At 39.7% G+C, this 20020-nt stretch overlaps 1 protein-coding gene across 2 annotated transcripts in view; it reads right to left on the bottom strand.

Annotated features, from left to right (window-relative positions):
- Positions 1–20020, bottom strand: part of DCAF1 (DDB1 and CUL4 associated factor 1) — a 48325-nt gene that overhangs the window by 8221 nt on the left and 20084 nt on the right. For both annotated transcript variants that reach the window (XM_030458381.1, XM_030458382.1), the window contains exons 12-22: positions 18929–19098; positions 17017–17141; positions 14731–15991; positions 13662–13860; positions 12889–12971; positions 12215–12299; positions 10647–10880; positions 10028–10121; positions 9465–9569; positions 8577–8650; positions 7277–7381 (exon numbers count right to left, since the gene is read on the bottom strand). In XM_030458381.1, coding sequence (XP_030314241.1) covers positions 7277–7381; positions 8577–8650; positions 9465–9569; positions 10028–10121; positions 10647–10880; positions 12215–12299; positions 12889–12971; positions 13662–13860; positions 14731–15991; positions 17017–17141; positions 18929–19098 — 2535 coding nt within the window. The remainder of the gene's footprint in view (positions 1–7276; positions 7382–8576; positions 8651–9464; positions 9570–10027; positions 10122–10646; positions 10881–12214; positions 12300–12888; positions 12972–13661; positions 13861–14730; positions 15992–17016; positions 17142–18928; positions 19099–20020) is intronic.

The following is a 20020-nucleotide window of genomic DNA, read 5'->3' as shown; positions in this document are numbered from 1 at the left end:
CAATGCACATTTGCATGCACTTAGTACACCTGCATCATCATCAACTTATTGTTCTCTTTTATCCATTAATTTTATACATATAAAATTCACAATTTGTCTTTTTGGGTAGTGTAAGTTTTTGATATTTAACATATTCACCAGTGTTCATCTCTCAAGAAACATTCAAAGGCTCAGGAAAATCCCAATTTTTCACTTACTCAAACTCTGATGCAAAAGAAGCATGAATTTTGCACAACTCTGATTTCTATATTTTAGTACATTTCTGCACTGTATTTTAACACCTAATCATACATACAAAGTGCTTCCAGGACGCACGGCTTACAGCCCTGCAGACCTGCAGTATATAAAAACATACACCAGCTTGCTTTAGGAGCACTCTTAAGAATTTTATAGCATTTTTTTATCTCTAATCCAATTTTTTTTTTATGAACAGAATTTGAGACTTCTCTATCAATTCAATCTCTTGAATTTCCACCAGGCTGACTGTTATCTGCCCAGAGAATATCCCACAGGTCTTTTACAAGCCTTGATATTAGGTTTGGAAACCTTAACTTTGTTAGAAGATGCATAGGTCCCTGATTTTTTTTCTTACTTGATATGGTTTCAGCTGTTACAAAAAGCTTCCATCTAACACCTCGTTCACTATTTCTGCTTCTACAAGGAGTTGATCCACAGTTCAAAGCAAGTATTTGATATAAATAGTTCTCTGCCCAGCTTCCTCTGCTGCTCCTCTATGAACTGTTCAGCTGCCACCACCTCAGAGCTGCTCTCTCCCCAACCCCATGCTCACCTCCTGCCATCACTTCCAAGTCAGCACCTCTCACCTGCAGGTGCTTTCCAGCAAGTCTCTTCCTCTGAAAACACAATCTATTGCACTTCTCAGTCTGAATCACGCTGTATGATATTATTCTATCATTACTCTACTCTTAGCTACTCTTATTTTCATCTATGAGTCTTACTTTTTTGAACCTACAAAATAGTTAATTAAATATCAGTGAAGGTTCTCCCACTTTTTCAAACATTTCAGCTTGCATTTAATTAACTTCTGGCTATTTGTAGCTAAGTCTAAGTATCTGCTTCAATAAAGTGTTCGGTTTTTCTAGCTATTTTTTAATAGATATTCATGTTTTCTAGTGTTTCATTATCTTGTTCAGTTTATCTGACTCTGCAAGAAACCACCTACTAATTTACTTCTCCCTCTCACTCTTTTACCCTAAGTTTCTCCTAGAGAAAAGCAAACTGGGTTTTAGTAACCTGGTCTCTTCCAAATTATCACTATTATTTTAATTACTACTTATTTTCAGCATGGGAAGGAGGTTTGCTTTTATAAAAAAGAACATTTTGATTACTGTTCAAATACAAGTTAACTGAGAAATATTTCATTCCAGAGAAATATTTCATTCCAGTCTCTCCTTATTTTAATTATTTATCTTCCTCTGCAGACAATCCCCTTGCCATATCTTCTGAGAATTGTTCTCTTTGCTTCCAAAGCACCTTGGTACTTCCCAATCCTTTGCTATGCAGTTCTCAAGAGTTACAATGTTTGGATTTCAATCACTTTAGAGTTTCTATCCTTTTCCTTCTCCATCCACTTCTTAATACTCCCTGAACAATGGGCAGTGAGAAAAGCTTAAATCTAGCCAACAATCCTTCTGGGGGGTCAAGCATGTAAGGAACTTTACAAACTAGATTACCCAGTTTCCATCCTTCCACTCAGCTAACAAGCCCAAACTCACCTCCTCTTTGTACCATTAAACTCACTCTATAACCTCCTTCACTCTACAGGCCTGCACCTACTTTTACATTCTTGGCTACTTCAGTGTTAGAATTTCTGCTTTCTCAAAGCCATTAATGAGGTCACACAGGCAAAAACCTAGAAGCCTTGGAAGTCACTTAAGTTGCCACACATAACAAGCAAGGAATCTTACCACAGGCTTCTATGCAGAGGTAGGCATGTGCTGATTTAATTCAGGAAACAGCACACAGCAGTGTGCCACAGAGGAAAAACAAGGAGTAAAAATAAAAAAAAAAGCAGTTATTCTCTTTATCTATGTAAGTAGCTTTAGCTTGTCTACCAATGACTACTTACCTGTGATGTATGAAAAAGCATCCATGACACAGATAAACAAAAACTTTAGAGTAACTGGGCCTCTGTTGGATTGGCATGTTCAGCTGGGAATCTTCAGACCAATACTCTGCTTTGGCCTACAAAATGTTTTTATTGTAACATGACTATATGTACCTGATGATAATCAAAGTGCAGTCTTGTCCTCTTTGAAGCACATGGCATTTCACAGTTGATATATTCCTTAATGCTAGGGACAAATATGTTCCATTGTGACTATCATATTCTCTGTGCTGTAGGGCTCAGAAATAACATAAGGAGTCCAGAATTAGGTGCAGTTTCTCAATCTGCTTTTTTTCCTTCCTCTCACTGATCTCACACTCTAACTCACAAAAATAAGCCCGTTCCTCTAATTGCATAACAAAAAATAACACTGGATGAAGGAATTCCAAAATTTGGCAGATAAATGCCTCTCCTGTGACAGAGAATTCATTCCTTTATTTCTCAAGCTTTTAGACTGACATTTCTCATCACAGCTGAGGCAGCTTTTATTTTATTGGATGCCAACTACCCTGAGAATTCTAGAAAATCTGTTGGGCGAGATGAAGTCAGACTTTGATTTCTGCCACTGAACAGACAGAATATGCTTTTATCCCTGCTGAAGCTGTTTTACCTTGCAATACTAGGTCTGGCCTTTGGAAAACTCAAATTACTTTTCCCTTCCAAGAATTTCCTTGGTCTGTAATAGCTTCCAGCTAGTGAAACAAGATTTTGAAACAGCAGAATAGGTGGAAGCAGTCACAAGGTAGTTGCTGCTATCTAAAAACATAGTAAGAAGCTAAGGGTTTTTCTTCTTGTTTGTTTTAAAATACCTGGTTTTGAGGATGCCTGTTCAAGAGATGTTATATAAACAGGGTTTTGATGAAAACCACTTTTTACCTGGCCTCTTCAGCTGCAACTAAGTTCAAAGACTCCCATTAGGGTGTGCAAGAAATACATGTACATTATTGCCAGTTGAGACTTTAGGCTGAAAATACTAGTTTCCAGATATTATCCTGTAAACTATTTCCTCTCCAACAAGATTTCAAAACAGGTTATATCTTCAAATGTTACAGGAATAACTCCTGAAAAACTAAGTCTCCCTGATGACATAAATAATTCTAGGCAGCTTGTAGTGACAAAGCACCACCATGGTCTGATGGTTCTCAAATACACGTGCACCAATCTGGATTATGGTTTGTTGGTTTTCCCCCAGGAAACCAGTACCCACATGAAAATAAATTTGTATCAAACCAACAGCTATACAAGTACAGTGGAATTGCTGCTGTGGGCAGATCAAAGAGTTCTAAAGTAGAAGTAAAAGCTGGGGATCACAAAGACCACATGGAAAGCTCAGGGAAAAAATTATGATTGTTTTTTGAGTCTTTACTGCTGCATCTCCAAGGTTTTAATTGCACATCACCTAGAATCTTCTAAGCCAACGCAAAAAGACAAATTACACACCTACCATCACCATTTCGATAGCCCAGAAGCACTGCAGGGTAATTAACAGTTCTTCAGTTCTGGCAAAAGAAGAACACACTTTATAGGACAGGGACAGCTGGGTGAAGCAATCTGCTGCTGAAGCCATAAATCCCTCTGACGTGACAACAACTGACAATACTACTTGAGCCTCACAGTGCTCCATCGTCCTCAAGTACCACAGAGAGAAAAACAGGCCTTAAAGAACTAATATGCAAATAAAAACTAAAATAAGAGGTAAAAATGCACAGACTAAAAGTCCTGTAACCCAATCAGGCCTAAGTTTTGCAGTTTGGAGTCTATTCTGTGGTCAGCCATTTTCTTTGGTTTTAGCTTTTATGATGACTTAGTATTTTTGAAGCCTCTCTTTCTAGCATGTAGTAAGTGTCATGCACCATTTCTAGGTTCGATCAGCACCTTCATTTTCCTTTGCACCATTCCCTCTGAAATTCCTCATCTGCCTCATTGCAGAAGAGAGTAGATTACTGAGTGAAACAGGGGACACTAAACAGCCAAGAAAGGAAAATAAAGCATGCTAACAACCAAAAGATGGTCCAGTATCTGTATCCATACCTCAGATACCCTTCTTATTTTTGCTAAGCTTAACTCTGAAGCAGTGCATCAAAACAATGGCAAATACAGAAGGAAGAGGAGGAAGATCTTGCTGCAGGACTGAAGAATAGGAAACTCTGCTTATTTCCCCATAGAAGGAACATTGTTTTGTGAGTGAGACTGTTGGTCACTGATGGACCCATTTAGGTACTCACCCAGCAGTGAAATAATACATAGAACTTGTGAAAGTTCAAGGCAGAAAGACCACTACTTTTGGAGTAAAACACGTAATAATAAAATGTTACAAACTGGCTCTTGCCATGCATCTTACATCTTCACTTTCCCTCAGTTATTGTTGTAAGTACAGACCACAGAGTATCAATACCCATTCCTGTTTTTAACAAGCTTTAACAACTCCAGATTATTGCCCCTAACCAGGAAAAGACAACTCTACATCTATATCTCATGTAAAAGGCTCTTATCACAGCCAAGGAAGATTCTAACTACAGTGATGCTATTCTCAAGTATTTCCAACAAACCCACAAACATTTACTGCAGCAGTACCACACAAGCCAGCTAAGTCAGCCTGATCATTAATTTGAGGGTAATTTAATGACTTCCAAGCAAGGCTTGCCCATCAAACATGCTTCTATCTGAGCAATTATTACTTTCTGTACAGGCAAAACCCCCATACTTGTAGACCCATGTAAATCAGATAACCACATATATGTATATGTATATATATATATGTATATATACACATGCATATCTGTATTAAAGTGCATGAAGTCAAGGTGTGAAGATACAGAGGCCAAGCAGATTAATATTTGCCCTAAAGAATTTTGACCAAAGAGATCCCAGAATAATGTTGATTCACATAGATTTCCCCAAACACCAGTCATGAGAAAAGGTAAGTGTCTTCTTTAAAGCAGAAGGTATTTAAGAATATCTGTGAGAAGTCACAAGTTTGAAAGTTTACTTCCACTTTTTCACAGCCTAAATCACAGGCAATAACAAGACAAGTAGTAAACACCTACACACATGTGAGTTTATGTACACACAGAAAACTCCTGGTCATCAGGAAACAAGTGACTCTTTTTAGCCTTGACAGACAAGGCTGTCTTTATTCTGGAGAACTTCTATTCATTCTAGCTCAATGTTTGATGTCCCTTTGGAGACAAAAGCTGTATTTCTAAGCCTAAAACCAGAAGAAACCTGGAAGAACAGCACTGAACATCTGTGGGACAGAGCGCAAAGGGTTAGTTTATGTTTTGCTAAATACATACAGAATTAATTGAATCTGGGGTCCCAAGCGTTGTTTATATTAAAACCAAATCTCTCTTACTAAATAAACTTGATAGTAACCATCCCTAAAAGTTCTTCTCTAGGAAACATCTATATATCCAGAAATGGAGACCATAAAACCCAGCAATTATGCAAAATCAACTGGTCACTCCTTGCTTGCAAATTGATCCTGGAGCAGCTTTGTTTGAATACTCCATAAGCTTTGCTTTTAGCATACTGAAATTCTGCCCGGGGCCAGCTCCATTTGTTAGATAGGAAGTGTCCCCAGTCACATTTGATGGATGACAGATACCACATCTCTGCTCAGTACCCAGTATTACAGCTGGAACCAACTGCAGTCAGATTGCATCCTCTTACACAAACACAGATCTCCAACTTAAGTCAACACTTCCCAGGGATATCACACAGCACTGTCTTGATAGCTGCTGGTTAATCATTGTACAACACAAAATCAATTTCTCCTGCAATGTATTCTTTGAGTTTTTATAAAGAAAATGTGAATAAACTTATTAAATATACCAGATGTGAACAAAAACAGTGGAAGGAGAGACAAAAATAGAAACCATAGCCTGAGGCAAGCAAAAGACTTTGGAAGGAGCACTTGCTCCCCTTTCATTGACTCCCAAGGAATTCTACTCTTCACCCATCCTAAAAGTTCCTAAACCAAATCCCTTCAATCAAGGAATAGAAACAGTGACCAATGATTTCCATAGGAAAGCCAAGATTTCAACTGCAACCTTGTACTACACTGAGAGGACAGGACAGGCAGCTGCATACTCAACACAGAACTCTTGCTTTAGCTTCAGAACTACAGGGAAAGGAAATTGTAGTAACAACAACTAACTTCACAGAAAATTACTCTTTCCTGGGGTGTGCTATCCAGTGTTCTGAACCAGAAAGTAAATGTTTTAACCCAGCAGCAGGAAGATTCAGAGACAGAAAAGGTAGCAGAAATCCAGCTTTACACAGTCTGGAGAAAAACCCCACCAAAATATTACCTTCTGGCATGCTTTGGAAAAAGGTGAAGTCAGCTTTTCTCACAGGAGATATAAATATATGATTTACAAGAATTCAGACATCAAAGAGCAGAAAATAAAGTATTTAAAATCTTTAGGGATTTGAAGCAGAAGGTCTTCATCTCTTCAAAAGTTAAAAACAAACCTAAAACCCCACCTGACACCCAAAAAATTACAAATTTGTCTTTAATTCTCACTGTACTGTCTTTTGTGCTACTGCATATAATACCAACTGCACCCTGAGGAGCACTTATTGCACTTCTTAGATCTTTTGTCAGCTTGCCAGAGATATAATGGCTGATCTGAGAAGGAAATGCAACATATCTCATTGCAAACCTACAGCTTTCTTAAAAATTCTCAAAAGATTTTGCTGTGTAGAAGTACTGTGTAGTTTAACTGCATTAATCACAAGCTGTGTTTCATTCAGATATTGGTGACAAGTTATGCCCAAACATGAGACTTGGAATTGAAAAAAGGAAAACCTCAAACACTGCTGTCTCTACAGTATGTCAAAATATTAACGAAAAAAAAAAACAACAAGCAGAATAAACATCAAAGTTTCTTATCCAGATTGGAACACTTAGGGAAATTAATAAATAAATTATAAATTATCATGTTGGTTGACAGTGTACAAAGTTACTGTTCACACAGGTCTTTCATAGGTAGTCAGTTTGCAGTGACAGCCAAGTCATTTGCTTCACATTAGGGGAGATCAAATGAGGCATCTGTATGTGTAATAAATGAACCCCTGTGGCCTCTCACAGGTAGATTGCTAACAGCTACTCTTGAACAGCCAGGTTAATGCTACACTTCTCACCTGATCTTCTTCTTCATCCTCTTCATCTTCTGCCAAACGTTGCCTGCCCACTTCATACAGTCTGCAAACTGTATCCATGTTCATGGCATCCATGCTCCCTTGATTCTGCAGAGGAGATGCCCACACAGCAGTTAGCACCAGGAACTAAGCTCAGCATTCATGTCCAGTGCTATACCTGATCTCAAGCCCAAACATTCCCAAAATCCTTCCCTCCCATTTACTAGCAGCAGTAGAATGAGCACTAAAACAAAGTCTTTCTGCTTTCAAAGACCAGCCCAGGAGTGACATAAATATCTACTTTCTGGTTCTGTCATCCACAAGTTACACTCTTACTTGTAGACTTAACAAAACCTTTACTGGATCCTTAGCATGCTTTGGCTTGGTTCTCATCTAAACAGAACATTGATTCCTTTCAAATCTGGCTCCCTATCACATCTTATGCCATATGCCTTGAAAGAACACTTAAAAGCTGTCACATAGTCCCAGAAGACAGCAGTCTGACACCCCAGCAACCATTGCTGCCTCCTGCCTTGAAGTAACATTTCCAATGACTCCTAAAAAAAAAATGTTCATATCTTGGCCTCACAATCTTGCCAACTCCAACCTCAAGTAGCTAAGCATAAATTATGCACTACTACAAATTTTTGGACTCAATTTTTTCAGTCTCTAAGGATCAGTGGTCCACAGAAAATGAAGTTAACAGGATTTTAAATATGTCACTACATGCACATACTGAGGTTCAAGAAACTGGGTACCGAAAATGTGTTATTGGGCTAAATACTGGACCCGTGAGTTTTGTTTTACTTCCCCTAATAAAACAAGTTTTGCTCAGTAAATTTTGCTTCAAGTTCTTTACTTCTGGTATTTTGCTAGGAAGACAAGTGAAAAAGGAACAGTGAGTGATTCACAGAAAAGTTCCATGGGAAGCCAAAGGAAGATTTGATTTCCCAGGAATTCCATACAGTGAAAACGTTATTAGGAAACTATTGCTATAAACAGGGAAAAATGCATTTCTCTCTATGCTTATGAGAAGCAAAACCCCTACACATTTTGAAGTGGGAAGGATTTGAAGGAGAGAGGCAAATGTATTCGGAAGAGTGTAAGGAATCAGAAAAACAAGACTACTATGGTGGACAGTGGAAAACAATCAGCATCTTCACCAGCATCAAAATGCTCAGGACATTAATTTAAGTGTAGGAAATCCAGGATTCTAAGTTCTGTAGGTTTAAAAAAAAAAACAAAACAAACCATTACACTCAAACCACAGCTACAGAGACCACATGATTCTCAGCTCCTTTACCTCAATGACAGCCAGATAGCAGTCCTTGCTGTCTGTGCACAGGTCAAAGATATTCCGCTTTACATCTATGGTGGCTGAAAAACATCACAAAACAAACTTAGGGGTTAACTGCCTATTAATGAATGCTTGCTGAAAAAAGATCTAACAATATATGTCGAAAAGCAGAGAAAATATTGGGACAGCAAACAGCAGCTGAATTAGAAGTGAAATGAACATTTCTAATTCAACCTGTAATAAAGAATAAAAATGTTGGAAGCAGTCATCAAAAACTGCCAGGTAAGCTCTTAACCTGTTCTGCACAGAAGTTCTGCACAGCTTTCTTTCTTGATAATATATTCATTGGCTTCTCTAAGCCCAGTAACAACAGATAATCTTCCAGGGCAGGTAGCAACCAAAGGACTGGGTTGCGAGCCATGTCTCCTTTCAGTAATAAGAACCAGATTTGTTTATGCAGAAGCAATTAACTCCAAGAGCTTTGAAAGCTGGAGGCAAAATGAAGAGCCTTTGGAACTACCAGCATGGGGAAATACTGTTAGGAAAAAGGAAAAAACAAAAATTAAAAGAAAAAGAAATGCAAAAGAAAAAGCCCCTTCCTGAAATGAGACCAGTGACATACTGGCCAAATGACCTAGCATCACAAATTATGCTCTACTTGGAAAGAGGAAAGGAAAATAAAGTCAGAACTGCTGCAAGGGAGCAGGTAAGGATATGATACTTGAACCCATTTAAGTGTTAAAGCCAATTCTCATGCTTCAGCCAGAACAGGTCATAGCAGAGTTTGTTTTGTCACACATGCAAACAGAAGGAGGTAGTGAATTATACTAAGCAGAACTTTCAATAAACCTTCAAACCTCCATACCAAGATACTTGTTCCTCTCTTACTCTTACCTATAGGTTTATAATCAGTTGCATTAAATGTCCTGAAAGAAGAGCCAAAGGGACTTCTCATTCTCTCCTCCAGAAGGTCATCTTCATCATCTGCCTGCAACATAGCTGATACAAGGGAAGATTATTCCATAAATCCTCCTCACGTTTGTCACTATCATTAATCAACTCCAGATCAATTCAGAATCTAACATCAAACTTCTTTTTATTTAATAGCTTGGCAAGACCCATTTATTCATGCTGCCTTTATTCATACTGCACATCACTGAAACTTAATACAGAGGACAAAATTATTTTCTCAAGCACCATGAGATCTGCTGTTATACACATTTTCTTTTTCAATTGGTTGATTTTTAATCTCACAAATTAGTTGTGATATTGCTGATGTTAGAGAAAACTGCCTTGTCAGCAACACACATAGCATAAACATCCTGAAAAAAACTGCAGTTCACACATGCCTGGAGTTAAGACAGGCTCTCTGTAGCTTCCAATTTCACTGAACAAGCATCTATTTATCTCAAACCAGAAGTGACCAAGGAGAGTAACATAAAACTGGGAAGTCCTACCTCCATACATAACTGTGCCTGTATAATTGAAGACCACACGACACTGATCCAGTGCAGGTACTGTGTGTAACAAATGGAAAGTTCGGAGATCCCACTGAAAAACAAACAGGCTAAGGAACAACAAACAGCTGAAACTTTCTATTTCCTTTTCAATGCAGTGTCAACAAATTGCATGCAGGAAACCTCATTGCCACCCTCTTGCCAATATGACAGAACTGGTGCTGGATTTCAGCACCAGAATCCCTTCCACATATTCAGCATGAAAAAGCTCTTACTCAAAACATCATTCCCAGTCAAAAGAGGTCACTGCAATAGCTTCAAGATTGATCTGGTAAGGGATGGAAAGAGAGCAGAGGTACCTCAGAGTATATTAGAAAAGAAAATTTATCTTGCTCTCTCTCTGCAGTAAGTATTTCCTCTAGGCCATATCAGAGGCAGAATCTAAATTTCAATTATCTAGCTGTCGACAGTCCCTACTTACTTGATTCACAGATGGAAACTGTCATTACCATACCTGACCTGGAATACCATTAATACAACTTCTGCAAATATCTACTTGTTTATCAATACAAATTCTTTAGATCCCAGCACATCAGTTACCATAGTGGCCAAAGGATACAATTTCTGTGTTGACTATGACCTCTAGCCCATTGGGATGGAAAACACCACTGATGGTCATGTTGAATTTGTCAAACTTGTGGATGGCTTGTGCTGATCTAACATCCCAGAGGACACCATCATTTAGGACAAGGTCATCAGTGGGGTTAAAGGTGGCACAGTTCTTCTTGTAGTTGTTGGCAAGATCTGGGTTAAACAGAGTCAATAGCTTGTTGCCAGTCTGAATATCATAGATCTTTTAGATTTAAAAAAAAAAAAAAAAAAAAAAATTAGTCACATTTTGTAATGTACTTGTGCCTAAGATCACCCGATGTTCCCCCTTCTAGATTGTTTCCACAATCAGACCATCTCCCATTTTGCTTTTCCAGTTTAAGTGAGACCATTACATAGACAACCATTTCTGCCAGCCCTTTAATAGTTTCCACAGCTGGAACCAAGTCTTCAAATACACCTGGGCAAGCATTAAGAAACACACCTTAGCTTACTGCAGGTTCATTGTTACATTTCAACATGACCAGGATTACCTCCAAACAAACTAATCCTATTGTAAAAAGTGGGCTGGGAAACTGCTGTCACAAGGTACCACTTAGCCAGCAACTGTTTCAGAAATGGAACTGCTTCCAGAGCAGATGGTATTTACAAACAGAAAACCTCCAAAGCACACAGCCAGGGGAAAAACAAAAGCCAGAAACTAGAGAGAAAGAGTTAAAACTCCTGGCATTTACAGTGGAGGGTAACTTTGAGCTTTGCCCCGTAAACTGTTAAAAGATAAAAAGAGCTTTAACTAGTACAAATGGTTTATGAACATCTTCTCAAGATAACTTTGATCTGAAAAATCCTGCAGAGCCTATCTCTCATTCAAACTTACACAGAGGAAAAAACTAGAACTGGAAAACAAATCTGTTTACCACATAAACACAATACACAAACTCATCTGACTTTCAGATTAATCCAAATCAAAAACTGGACAGAAATGAACAGTTTGCTTAAACAAATCAAGGGCAATAAGCAAGATCATAAATAATTTGAATAAGTTATGCTTCGTGACAATTTTTTATGCAAATACTGTTTCAAAAGAGAAAGTGCCTATAATGAATGCTAATTAGCACTGAGAAGAAGCAGAAGCCCTCTGAAGTCTGCATCTGTCAAATTTGAAGGTGTTCACAAAAAACACTACAACTGTATTGTCTGAAAATATTTTGGTAAAATTAAATTACCCAAAAGCAAGCTGCAAAGTTACAGAGGCAAGAGGAGGACACTTATGGAGACAGCTTCAGGGAAAAAACAAACAAAGAAAACAAAACCAAAAAATGATCTGCAAGATCTCTTGCAAATGAGCAAAACAAAGGAAATCCTACAATTGCCCAGAAGAGAAACCAGAGAGGCAACACACTGCATGCTGCTTGTGCTACAGGTGGTTTAGAATCATCACATTTATACCCTTAGACAGAAGGATAAGTTATTCAACACTTTCAAATCTTCCCCTGAGGCCCCCAAATCTGTTAAATATCCTGTGAAGAATTCTATTCCCATCACAGCTTCACAACCATGACCTTTTGGAGTACTTACATGGGCAATGTCCCCTTTTGTGCCAATGACCCTATCCTGAGAGTGCTTGCTGAACTCCACGTACTGATCATCAGGGAAGGAATGCCTGTAGAAAGTCAGTGAAGAAGTCAAGGAACTGCAGATTCAAACTACCTGTGTGAATGAAACACTACCCCATCACCTCCAGCAGAGGTTTCAACAATGCAGAAAGCTGAAAGTGTAGAAAAGACTTGCCTTTCACTCATTTTTTAATGGAAATGAACATTTGTAAACACAAAACTTATTTTTATATAGCTTTAACCAGGCCTGAAACAGTTTGTATCCCAGTTTGAAAACTTCACCACACAAGTCACTATGCTAGTAACTGGCTACAGAAAGATCATCAGGAAAATTCACAAATGTGAGAATAAAAACTCAAACTTATTTCTTTGCCTTCAGGGACAACAGAGCTTTTATTTATTTATCTTGCATTAACTAGGACTTTAGGTAGTCAGAATGTAGCAAAGTTTCTGTAATAAATAAAACAGGGATGAAACACAAAAAAGGGAGCATCCTTTATTTTTTCACAGGAGACATTGTGAGAGCTGTGCTGTACTGGTTTTTTTCCTATAATTTGTTCTTAGGGTTTTTGACTATACTGAATGGTTCTTCTAACTTCAACATACCCCACGACAGCTGGATCAGAATATACCTACTTCATATCAAAGACAGACTTCATTCCCCACAATGCAGAGAGAGGCTGGCTCCATGTAGCAGATGTCAGCAATAAGGATCCATCCTGTATTTTCAGATGGGAACGGAGGGGGAGAAAGGGAAAAGAATGCCAGGGAAAACAGAGGTTATATTTTTTCCTATGTGGTTTAACCTACACTTACAAGACAAATTTTGGAACTTAAAGCAGATTTTGGGCTTACCAATCTACTCCTATGGGGATTAAGTCTAGGTATCTAATAGTAAGTATGATATAATGAGCCCTCAACAAACAAAGACATTAAAGATAACAATGGCAATGATCTATGGTGTTAATAACTGATAAATCAGGATAATCCATGTCTGAACTTTGATGAGTAGAGTTCATTCTGCTTATAAATCAATTACCTGTTATTTCTTCCTAGAATGATTCCCCAAAATATTTCTTCCTCCAACAAAGGGCTTTTATATAAAATTAGATATCTCATCTTACATTTTCCTTAAATACCTAGTTTAAGAGTTTTCCCCTTTCAGACATACATATTCATTACTTATAAAGGCACACAGCCATATGCTGCTTCTCTACTCTCTTGAGAAGAAAAAATAATTGTATAATGCACAGAGAAGGAGTGTGCAGCTACTACAAGTACATTAATGACAGGCACTGCAGGCCAGCCAGCAGGTGCATTTTAGATGTAAATACCCAGAGGGGCACAAAACATTCCAGGACTTAGGCTGTGAGAACTTTAAAACTCAGAAGAGGTCTCTGGTTACTTACCCTGGATGGCTCAAGGTGCGTGATGGCAGAGTTATGGCAGTTGTAACTGGCCTCTTCCTGCCCACTGAACACATTATACAGTTTCAACTGCCCCGTGCAAGTACCCAGCATTAAGAATCTTTCTCTTGCAGAAAACGCACAGCAGGTAAAGCCACTCTCATCCTCATTTGCTTCCCTGAACACAGAAATTGGACGGAACCTAAAGAAGGCAGAAATATAAAGGTCAACCAAAGGAGAGAAGTAAAACTGAAATGTTGTGGCATTAAAGTCCTTAAAAAACAGGTAGGCACAAGTTACAGCTTTCTACTAGTACCCAAGTGAGCATGTTACAACAGCCTGTGCAGTATTTCAGGGTTTGTTTTACACTATTAAGTACTTCTGCTCAAGCACTTAATTAAGTTGAAGCACTTGGAGTTTGTCTCCAAAGTTGGATTGATGAAAAACCTGCAATGCCATCACCTAGATCAATACAGACAGAAAGAAAAGAAAAAATTAACAGTTCTCAAACATTTCACACAAGAAGGCATGGCACACCAGCCAAATAACCCTCTGCCATCATTTGCCGAGGTGATACTGGATTCACTGTGGACAAACTTTCATCTGTCACCTTTATTTTTATAAAGTTTACATCATCTTCCAATCTAACCACAGCAAAGAAAGGTCACATAAAAAGGCTAGCAACTTGTGGTGCTACAGATTCAGCTGCAAGAGAGCAAATCATGGATTCCACAGTCCTGCATCTGCCAGTCAGCCACCCTCAAGTCTATGCTACATTCTCATGTAAAACTGGTGCTATATACTTACCTTCCAATGGAGAACAAAGAGCTTCATTAGTCAATCTTGCTAATGAATTAACAAGATACTGAAACTAAAGAGTCAGTACTAAGCACAAGTGAAACAGAACAACTTTAAAAACACCTTTCAAGGCTCTCCCACTTGTCACTGTCAAATGAAACCCATTTTCTCTCCAAGGACACTCCGCTGTGGGACTGCATAGTCTGAATCCAAATAAGGCTTTCTGGCACAGGGTACATCCCAACAGGGATCAAGAAACATTATTCTAACTTACCTGCTAAATATAAGGTGTCTATCAAAGCAGCCACCATCCACCCCACCGTACTTCGGAAAGGCTGCCCTGCGGGTCAGCCGTGAGGTAAAGTTAGTTGGCGCTTGGCGCCTCTGTTTTGGCTCAGGACACTGATGGGGAGTAAAGAGAGAGAAAGGGGGACAGGTGGCAACAGGGTTCTTGCAGCGGGCGTGCTGCTCCCTAAGGTACTCTGTGATTATACTGTCCAGCGTGGGTGGGGAAGGAAGGTGTCTGTCCAGCTGCTTTTTGATAGCTGGGCTCTGGCTGTAGGCGCCATGGTCCGATTTTTGTCGCAACACTCTGATTTTTCTGCCGTTGCAGGGAGATGGCCTCTCCCTGACAAAGCTAATCCTGCCAATCGGAGGAGAGTTGTTGGCATAAGAAGGGCCTGGAAGAACAAGCGAACCTTGCGATGCAGACGGCCTCGCCTGAGCATGGACAGAGGTGGCAGTGGAACCTACAGAAGTGTGGCTGCCCAAACGGGATGAGATGCCGTTAGCGATGCGAGGAGTGCGAGGCAGCGTCACGGGAGAGGCAGCAGCCGCAACAGGGGTGAAGGCAGATGAATGAGACGCTGCAGTCATGGGCAGATCAGCCTCTTTAGTAAGGATGGATGCAGTTTCTCCTAGGCCCTTTGAGATGAGATGGTTCCGGATCAGAAGCAGCAGCTCCTTCTCAGGAAACGTGATCCTTGACTGGGCCACCACGTCCGCTTTCTGCAACCGAGCCAGAGAGACATCAGTGCCGATCAGCAAGGGCTTCCCCGAGACACGCTCTATCAGCTCAGCTGCGTATTTGCAGAACTTCACATGCTCACTGCGCTTGTCCTGGAGCACGGGCTCCTTCATCAGCTGCTGAATTTGGCAGCTGCTGAAGAGGGGGAGCTTGCTGATAATCTGCCGGACAGTACTGCTGCGGGAGAGCCCCACCAAGGCTTTGCAGGCTAATGCTCGGATCTGATCTGCATCTGTGATCGGCATTTTTATGGACAGCAGTGACAGCAGCACTTTGATGCCGTTGTTGGACTGCACCACATTCCACATCTTAGCCAGTGTGTGCTCACTGCTCTTGGGGGCCTGAGGAAGCTTTCGCCGAGGAGTTCCAGAGATGAATTTGCCAATACTGGATATCCGATTATCTGGGCCACATACACAATTGATGATGATCTGAAGGGCTGATTTCTGAATCTCGGCATCATGGATGAAAAATTCACCCTCAGCAACTCCAAGGATGATACTAATACCTAGTGAGGGAAAGAAAGAGTTCCTTCAAGTAGTCAAAAACATACCCTACAGAGTTCATCAGACAAGTAAGGGAGACTTTGACAAATTTGAGGAAAATAAATTTAACTCTCTTTGTTCTGGGAACTTCTGGAGTTGTGCTAACTAACCTAGGATGTATTCTTCTGCCTCCTGGGCAAAAATGTTTTCCTACACTGTGCTCCTCCACTTCATGATCAGTAAGTAGAGAGGCACACAATCTTTCAGAGAATGTGACCATGCATGGCCCAGGACTGCAAAATCTGAGATAGCTGGCACAGAGATGTGCAGGCATGCCCCTGATTCTTACTGCTCTTGTATAAATACCAACAAAGTGGGAAGAGAGAGGACAGAGGAGACCATGTAATGAAGGGAAAAAAATAAATTGTATTGCAGCTCCCAAAAGGAGTCAGGCAAAAATGAAGCTTTGAGTTCCCCACAATGAAAAAGAGTCAGTGTTTTTTCTAAAGAAAGGTTTTGTAAAAAAGAAATTATCTTTTGCCTATATCTAGTATTTTGTCTTTTATTTTTCTCTCCTTAAAAAATGTGAAGCCCCAGTTAACACATAAGCCTTGGATCTGATTCAGGCATACCTCCTTCACTTGCATACTGAATCTGCAGGTGGCCAGTTAGAGCATAACTCAAACATCAGTAATTGTTCCTCTCCCCTGTTCTCAAATGCCACATAGTCCGGAGACTCAAATTTCTGGGAAGCCAAGGGAACCTAATAGTCCCATTACAAAAGCAGATTTGCCTCTATCTGTATTTAATGAGCTCGAAAACAAGCACAAGACCATGCCTCCAAATTTGTAATCCAACCACAATGCTAATAATGACACAGTTTTAACCACAGCCTACTCTCCCTTTTATTTGCATTCCTGACAACAGCACTGTATACATGAATTACTTTAACCCTTGTCTCACTGTAGGTGAGAAACAGCCAGCTAAAAAACATGTAGCAGAAGACAATTGGTAAGTGTGTAAGTCATCAGGACAATATTCAGCTTACCCACAGTGGAAACAGTAGATCCAGCTTCATCTAACACATCCACAGGTTCTGCCAGCTGCAACTGGATTTTAGGAACCACAGTGAGGATGGCGAGTACATCCAAAGCGTATCGTACGGTGTCATTCCTGGAACACAGTAACAACACAAGAACTCCTTTGAGATGTACACACGGAGTTCCTTCAAAACCACAGAACACTATTCCATTTACTCTGCTCCAACAAGTAGGAGTAAATCAGTCACAAGTGACCTATTTGATGATGCCTTTTGATTTTAGATTGTTCCAATCTCATGGGGTGGGTTTCCACAATAGGCAGTGCTCATATGCACACCATTGCCTGCAGTCAGAATTTATCCTACACTACCCACAGGCTGCTAGAAGCACTATAGTTTTGCATTTATAAACCCAAGAATGTTAAGACTTATCAACAAAAGCATTCTAAATTCATCTTATAAATCTAATCCAAGTCTACATCTTCAATGGTAAACACTGCTTTCTAAAATACTCTGTTGCTGGTCAACTAGGAAGAAAGGGCTTCTAGAGTGAAGGGAAACTGTTTGGCCGTAAAAGCAACAACAGCAATAGGAAGGCTTCAACTTTGGCACCAGTTTAAAAGAGTGGCACCAGTTTAAAAGAGTGGTCTCTAAATGGTGCCTGTATGGGCATGATGAAGATGAAGAGGGCTCTTAAGCAAGAGGTAGAAGATGAGAACAATTAAAGAGAAAGGGTGAAGGTTTGTAAGCATATATGGAAAGGCAGGAGTTAACCCAGGTAGCAATTAGGAAACAGCTGCAGAGTAAGAAACAGGAGAACAGTAGGGACCCAGGAGAGTGCAGCCTGAGAGAGAGGGAGGGAGGCATGGTATTGCAGAAGTAAAACAGATTTCAAAGGCTTTCAGTTAAGTTGGGCAAGGAGCTCCTGCAGGCAGCAGAAATAAGAAGGAGGGAGTCCTGGTGACAATAATACAGCTGATGACAAGTGGTGTATCACAGCAAACAGTGACTCACCATTGAACATAACTCTAGGGAGGACTACGGCTTCACTCTGGGGAGCAGAGGAGGTCATAGGATAGAGGCTGGAACTTAGCATCCACCCTCCTTCTGAGCTGGGGATAGGATCCCAGTGGTATCCTACCAGAGCCTGGTGGCAAATCTCTTTCTTTTATAAGAGTGAAGATGCTTCAGATTTTTTGGGGGGTAGGGAGTTGGGAGTGAGATATCACAGAAAAGCAATAGAGTATTGTGGTGTCCCAACAGCTTGTCAGCAGCCAAGATAGGAGAGAAACTTCAAAGTGGCATCATAAAGCAAGCCCCTCTAACAACGTGATGGTGGTGTATCATCTAGGGACATGAAACCAAGCAATATACAGTAAAAATCTTCATTCTTTTTTCTCTCTCAAATGCTGAGTTGCTGCATATTCACATAGCTTCTTTGCACAGTTATATCTGCTTAGTAAACTTCAATACCAAAGTGATAATGCAGTGTCCAGTCCTGAGTCAGCTGAACTTACTACATCCAAACAGACATCCCATCTCTATACAGGATTAAGATATGTCTTGATTTTGCTGTCTACTTTGAAGGTTAGAAAAAGGTAAACAAGTTTTGAGACAGATAAAGTGGCACAGTATTGTGATTAAGCTCTACTATAAGGCTGATTTCTCTGAAATCAAAGGCCTGAAGCACTGGCTCTTCAGAAATCTCATGACATCCCTCTCTACCTCAAAATTTTAGTCCTGCTTTCCACAGTGTTAACTTTCTAAGCACTGTGTAGCCAGAGAACAGGCCCTACCAGCACTAACCAGTATGTGCCTGTTTTATGTGATGTGAGAGAGGTAGAAAAACTAGAAATGGAATGCCCTGCCCAAGAGTCACAACTCACTGCACTAAAACACAGGAGCAAAGCAAACAGCTCACCTTGCATAGTACGTTTTCCAGTTGCATGCTATTGAAATGAGCTGGAGCATGAGTTGGACACAAGACAATTTGAGAAAAACTTCTGCTGGCTCCCAGTAGAGCTGTGCTGGGCCATACTCAATCAGGAACTCCATCATCTCTACAATCTGCTCATGAGTATATGAACAGGCCTGCAGGGAATTAAGTTGGAATTATTACAAAGAGCTCACAAAGGTTACAAACTCACACACCAAGTTCCCCACTGCTGGGATTTAACTGAAAACTGCATCCATTATGAGAAGACTACCACTGTTTCTTGCAGATTATTTACTTTCTGCTTTGTTCCCCAGCTAGAATAGAATACAACACAACAGTTGTCACCACAGTAGACAATAATAAGAATAGTATCCTGTAAGCTTCTTTGCAGTCCTATAAGGCTCAGGCCAATTTAAGAAAAAAAGCTACATCAAATTAAAACTCTACTTTTAAACTAATCTAGTAGTTACATCATTTACAATAAATTTCTGCTAAAATATTAAATGGCTGCAAAAATATTCAATTACAGCTTCTGAGTTTTGACTACAAAACATACTAAATAAAAAAGAAAATCCCTACCAATCTTGCCTTTTAGTATTTTTTTAATTACACAAGAAGGCAACAGCTTATACACATTTCTTTAGTTACTAAGAATAAGTGATTCTCACAAAAGCAAAAAAACCCTTATGTTACTTTATTTCAGCCCTTCTAGAAAGTCATCATAAATCAAACCAGAAATCACAGGTGAATGTGCTTCCTCAAAACAAGCAGCCACAATTTTTTTTTTTTTTTTAAATATCCCTTTGCAGGCAAAGTGGGAGCAAAACCCCATAAGAATTTCCTAGGTTATTCCTAACAGTATCCAAAAGCCACATTTCAATTGTAATTATCAAATCAAACTTAGTTTCAAGTTTTTCTAAATTATATACTTCTCTATATATGTAGATTTTGTCCTTCCAGAGATTAAAAGCATAGAAAAACCCACAAGTATCAAAGATAACCTGCCTGTAATTTAAGTTTTTCAGAGATGGAAACAAAGCCACAGCAGATGAGCAGGAATCTTATAGTTCAGATGAA

This window comes from Calypte anna, chromosome 12, assembly GCF_003957555.1.
Source record: "Calypte anna isolate BGI_N300 chromosome 12, bCalAnn1_v1.p, whole genome shotgun sequence".
Taxonomy (NCBI): domain Eukaryota; kingdom Metazoa; phylum Chordata; class Aves; order Apodiformes; family Trochilidae; genus Calypte; species Calypte anna.
The sequence above is the reverse complement of the archived record's forward strand: the minus strand, read 5'-3'. Positions and strand labels throughout refer to the sequence as shown.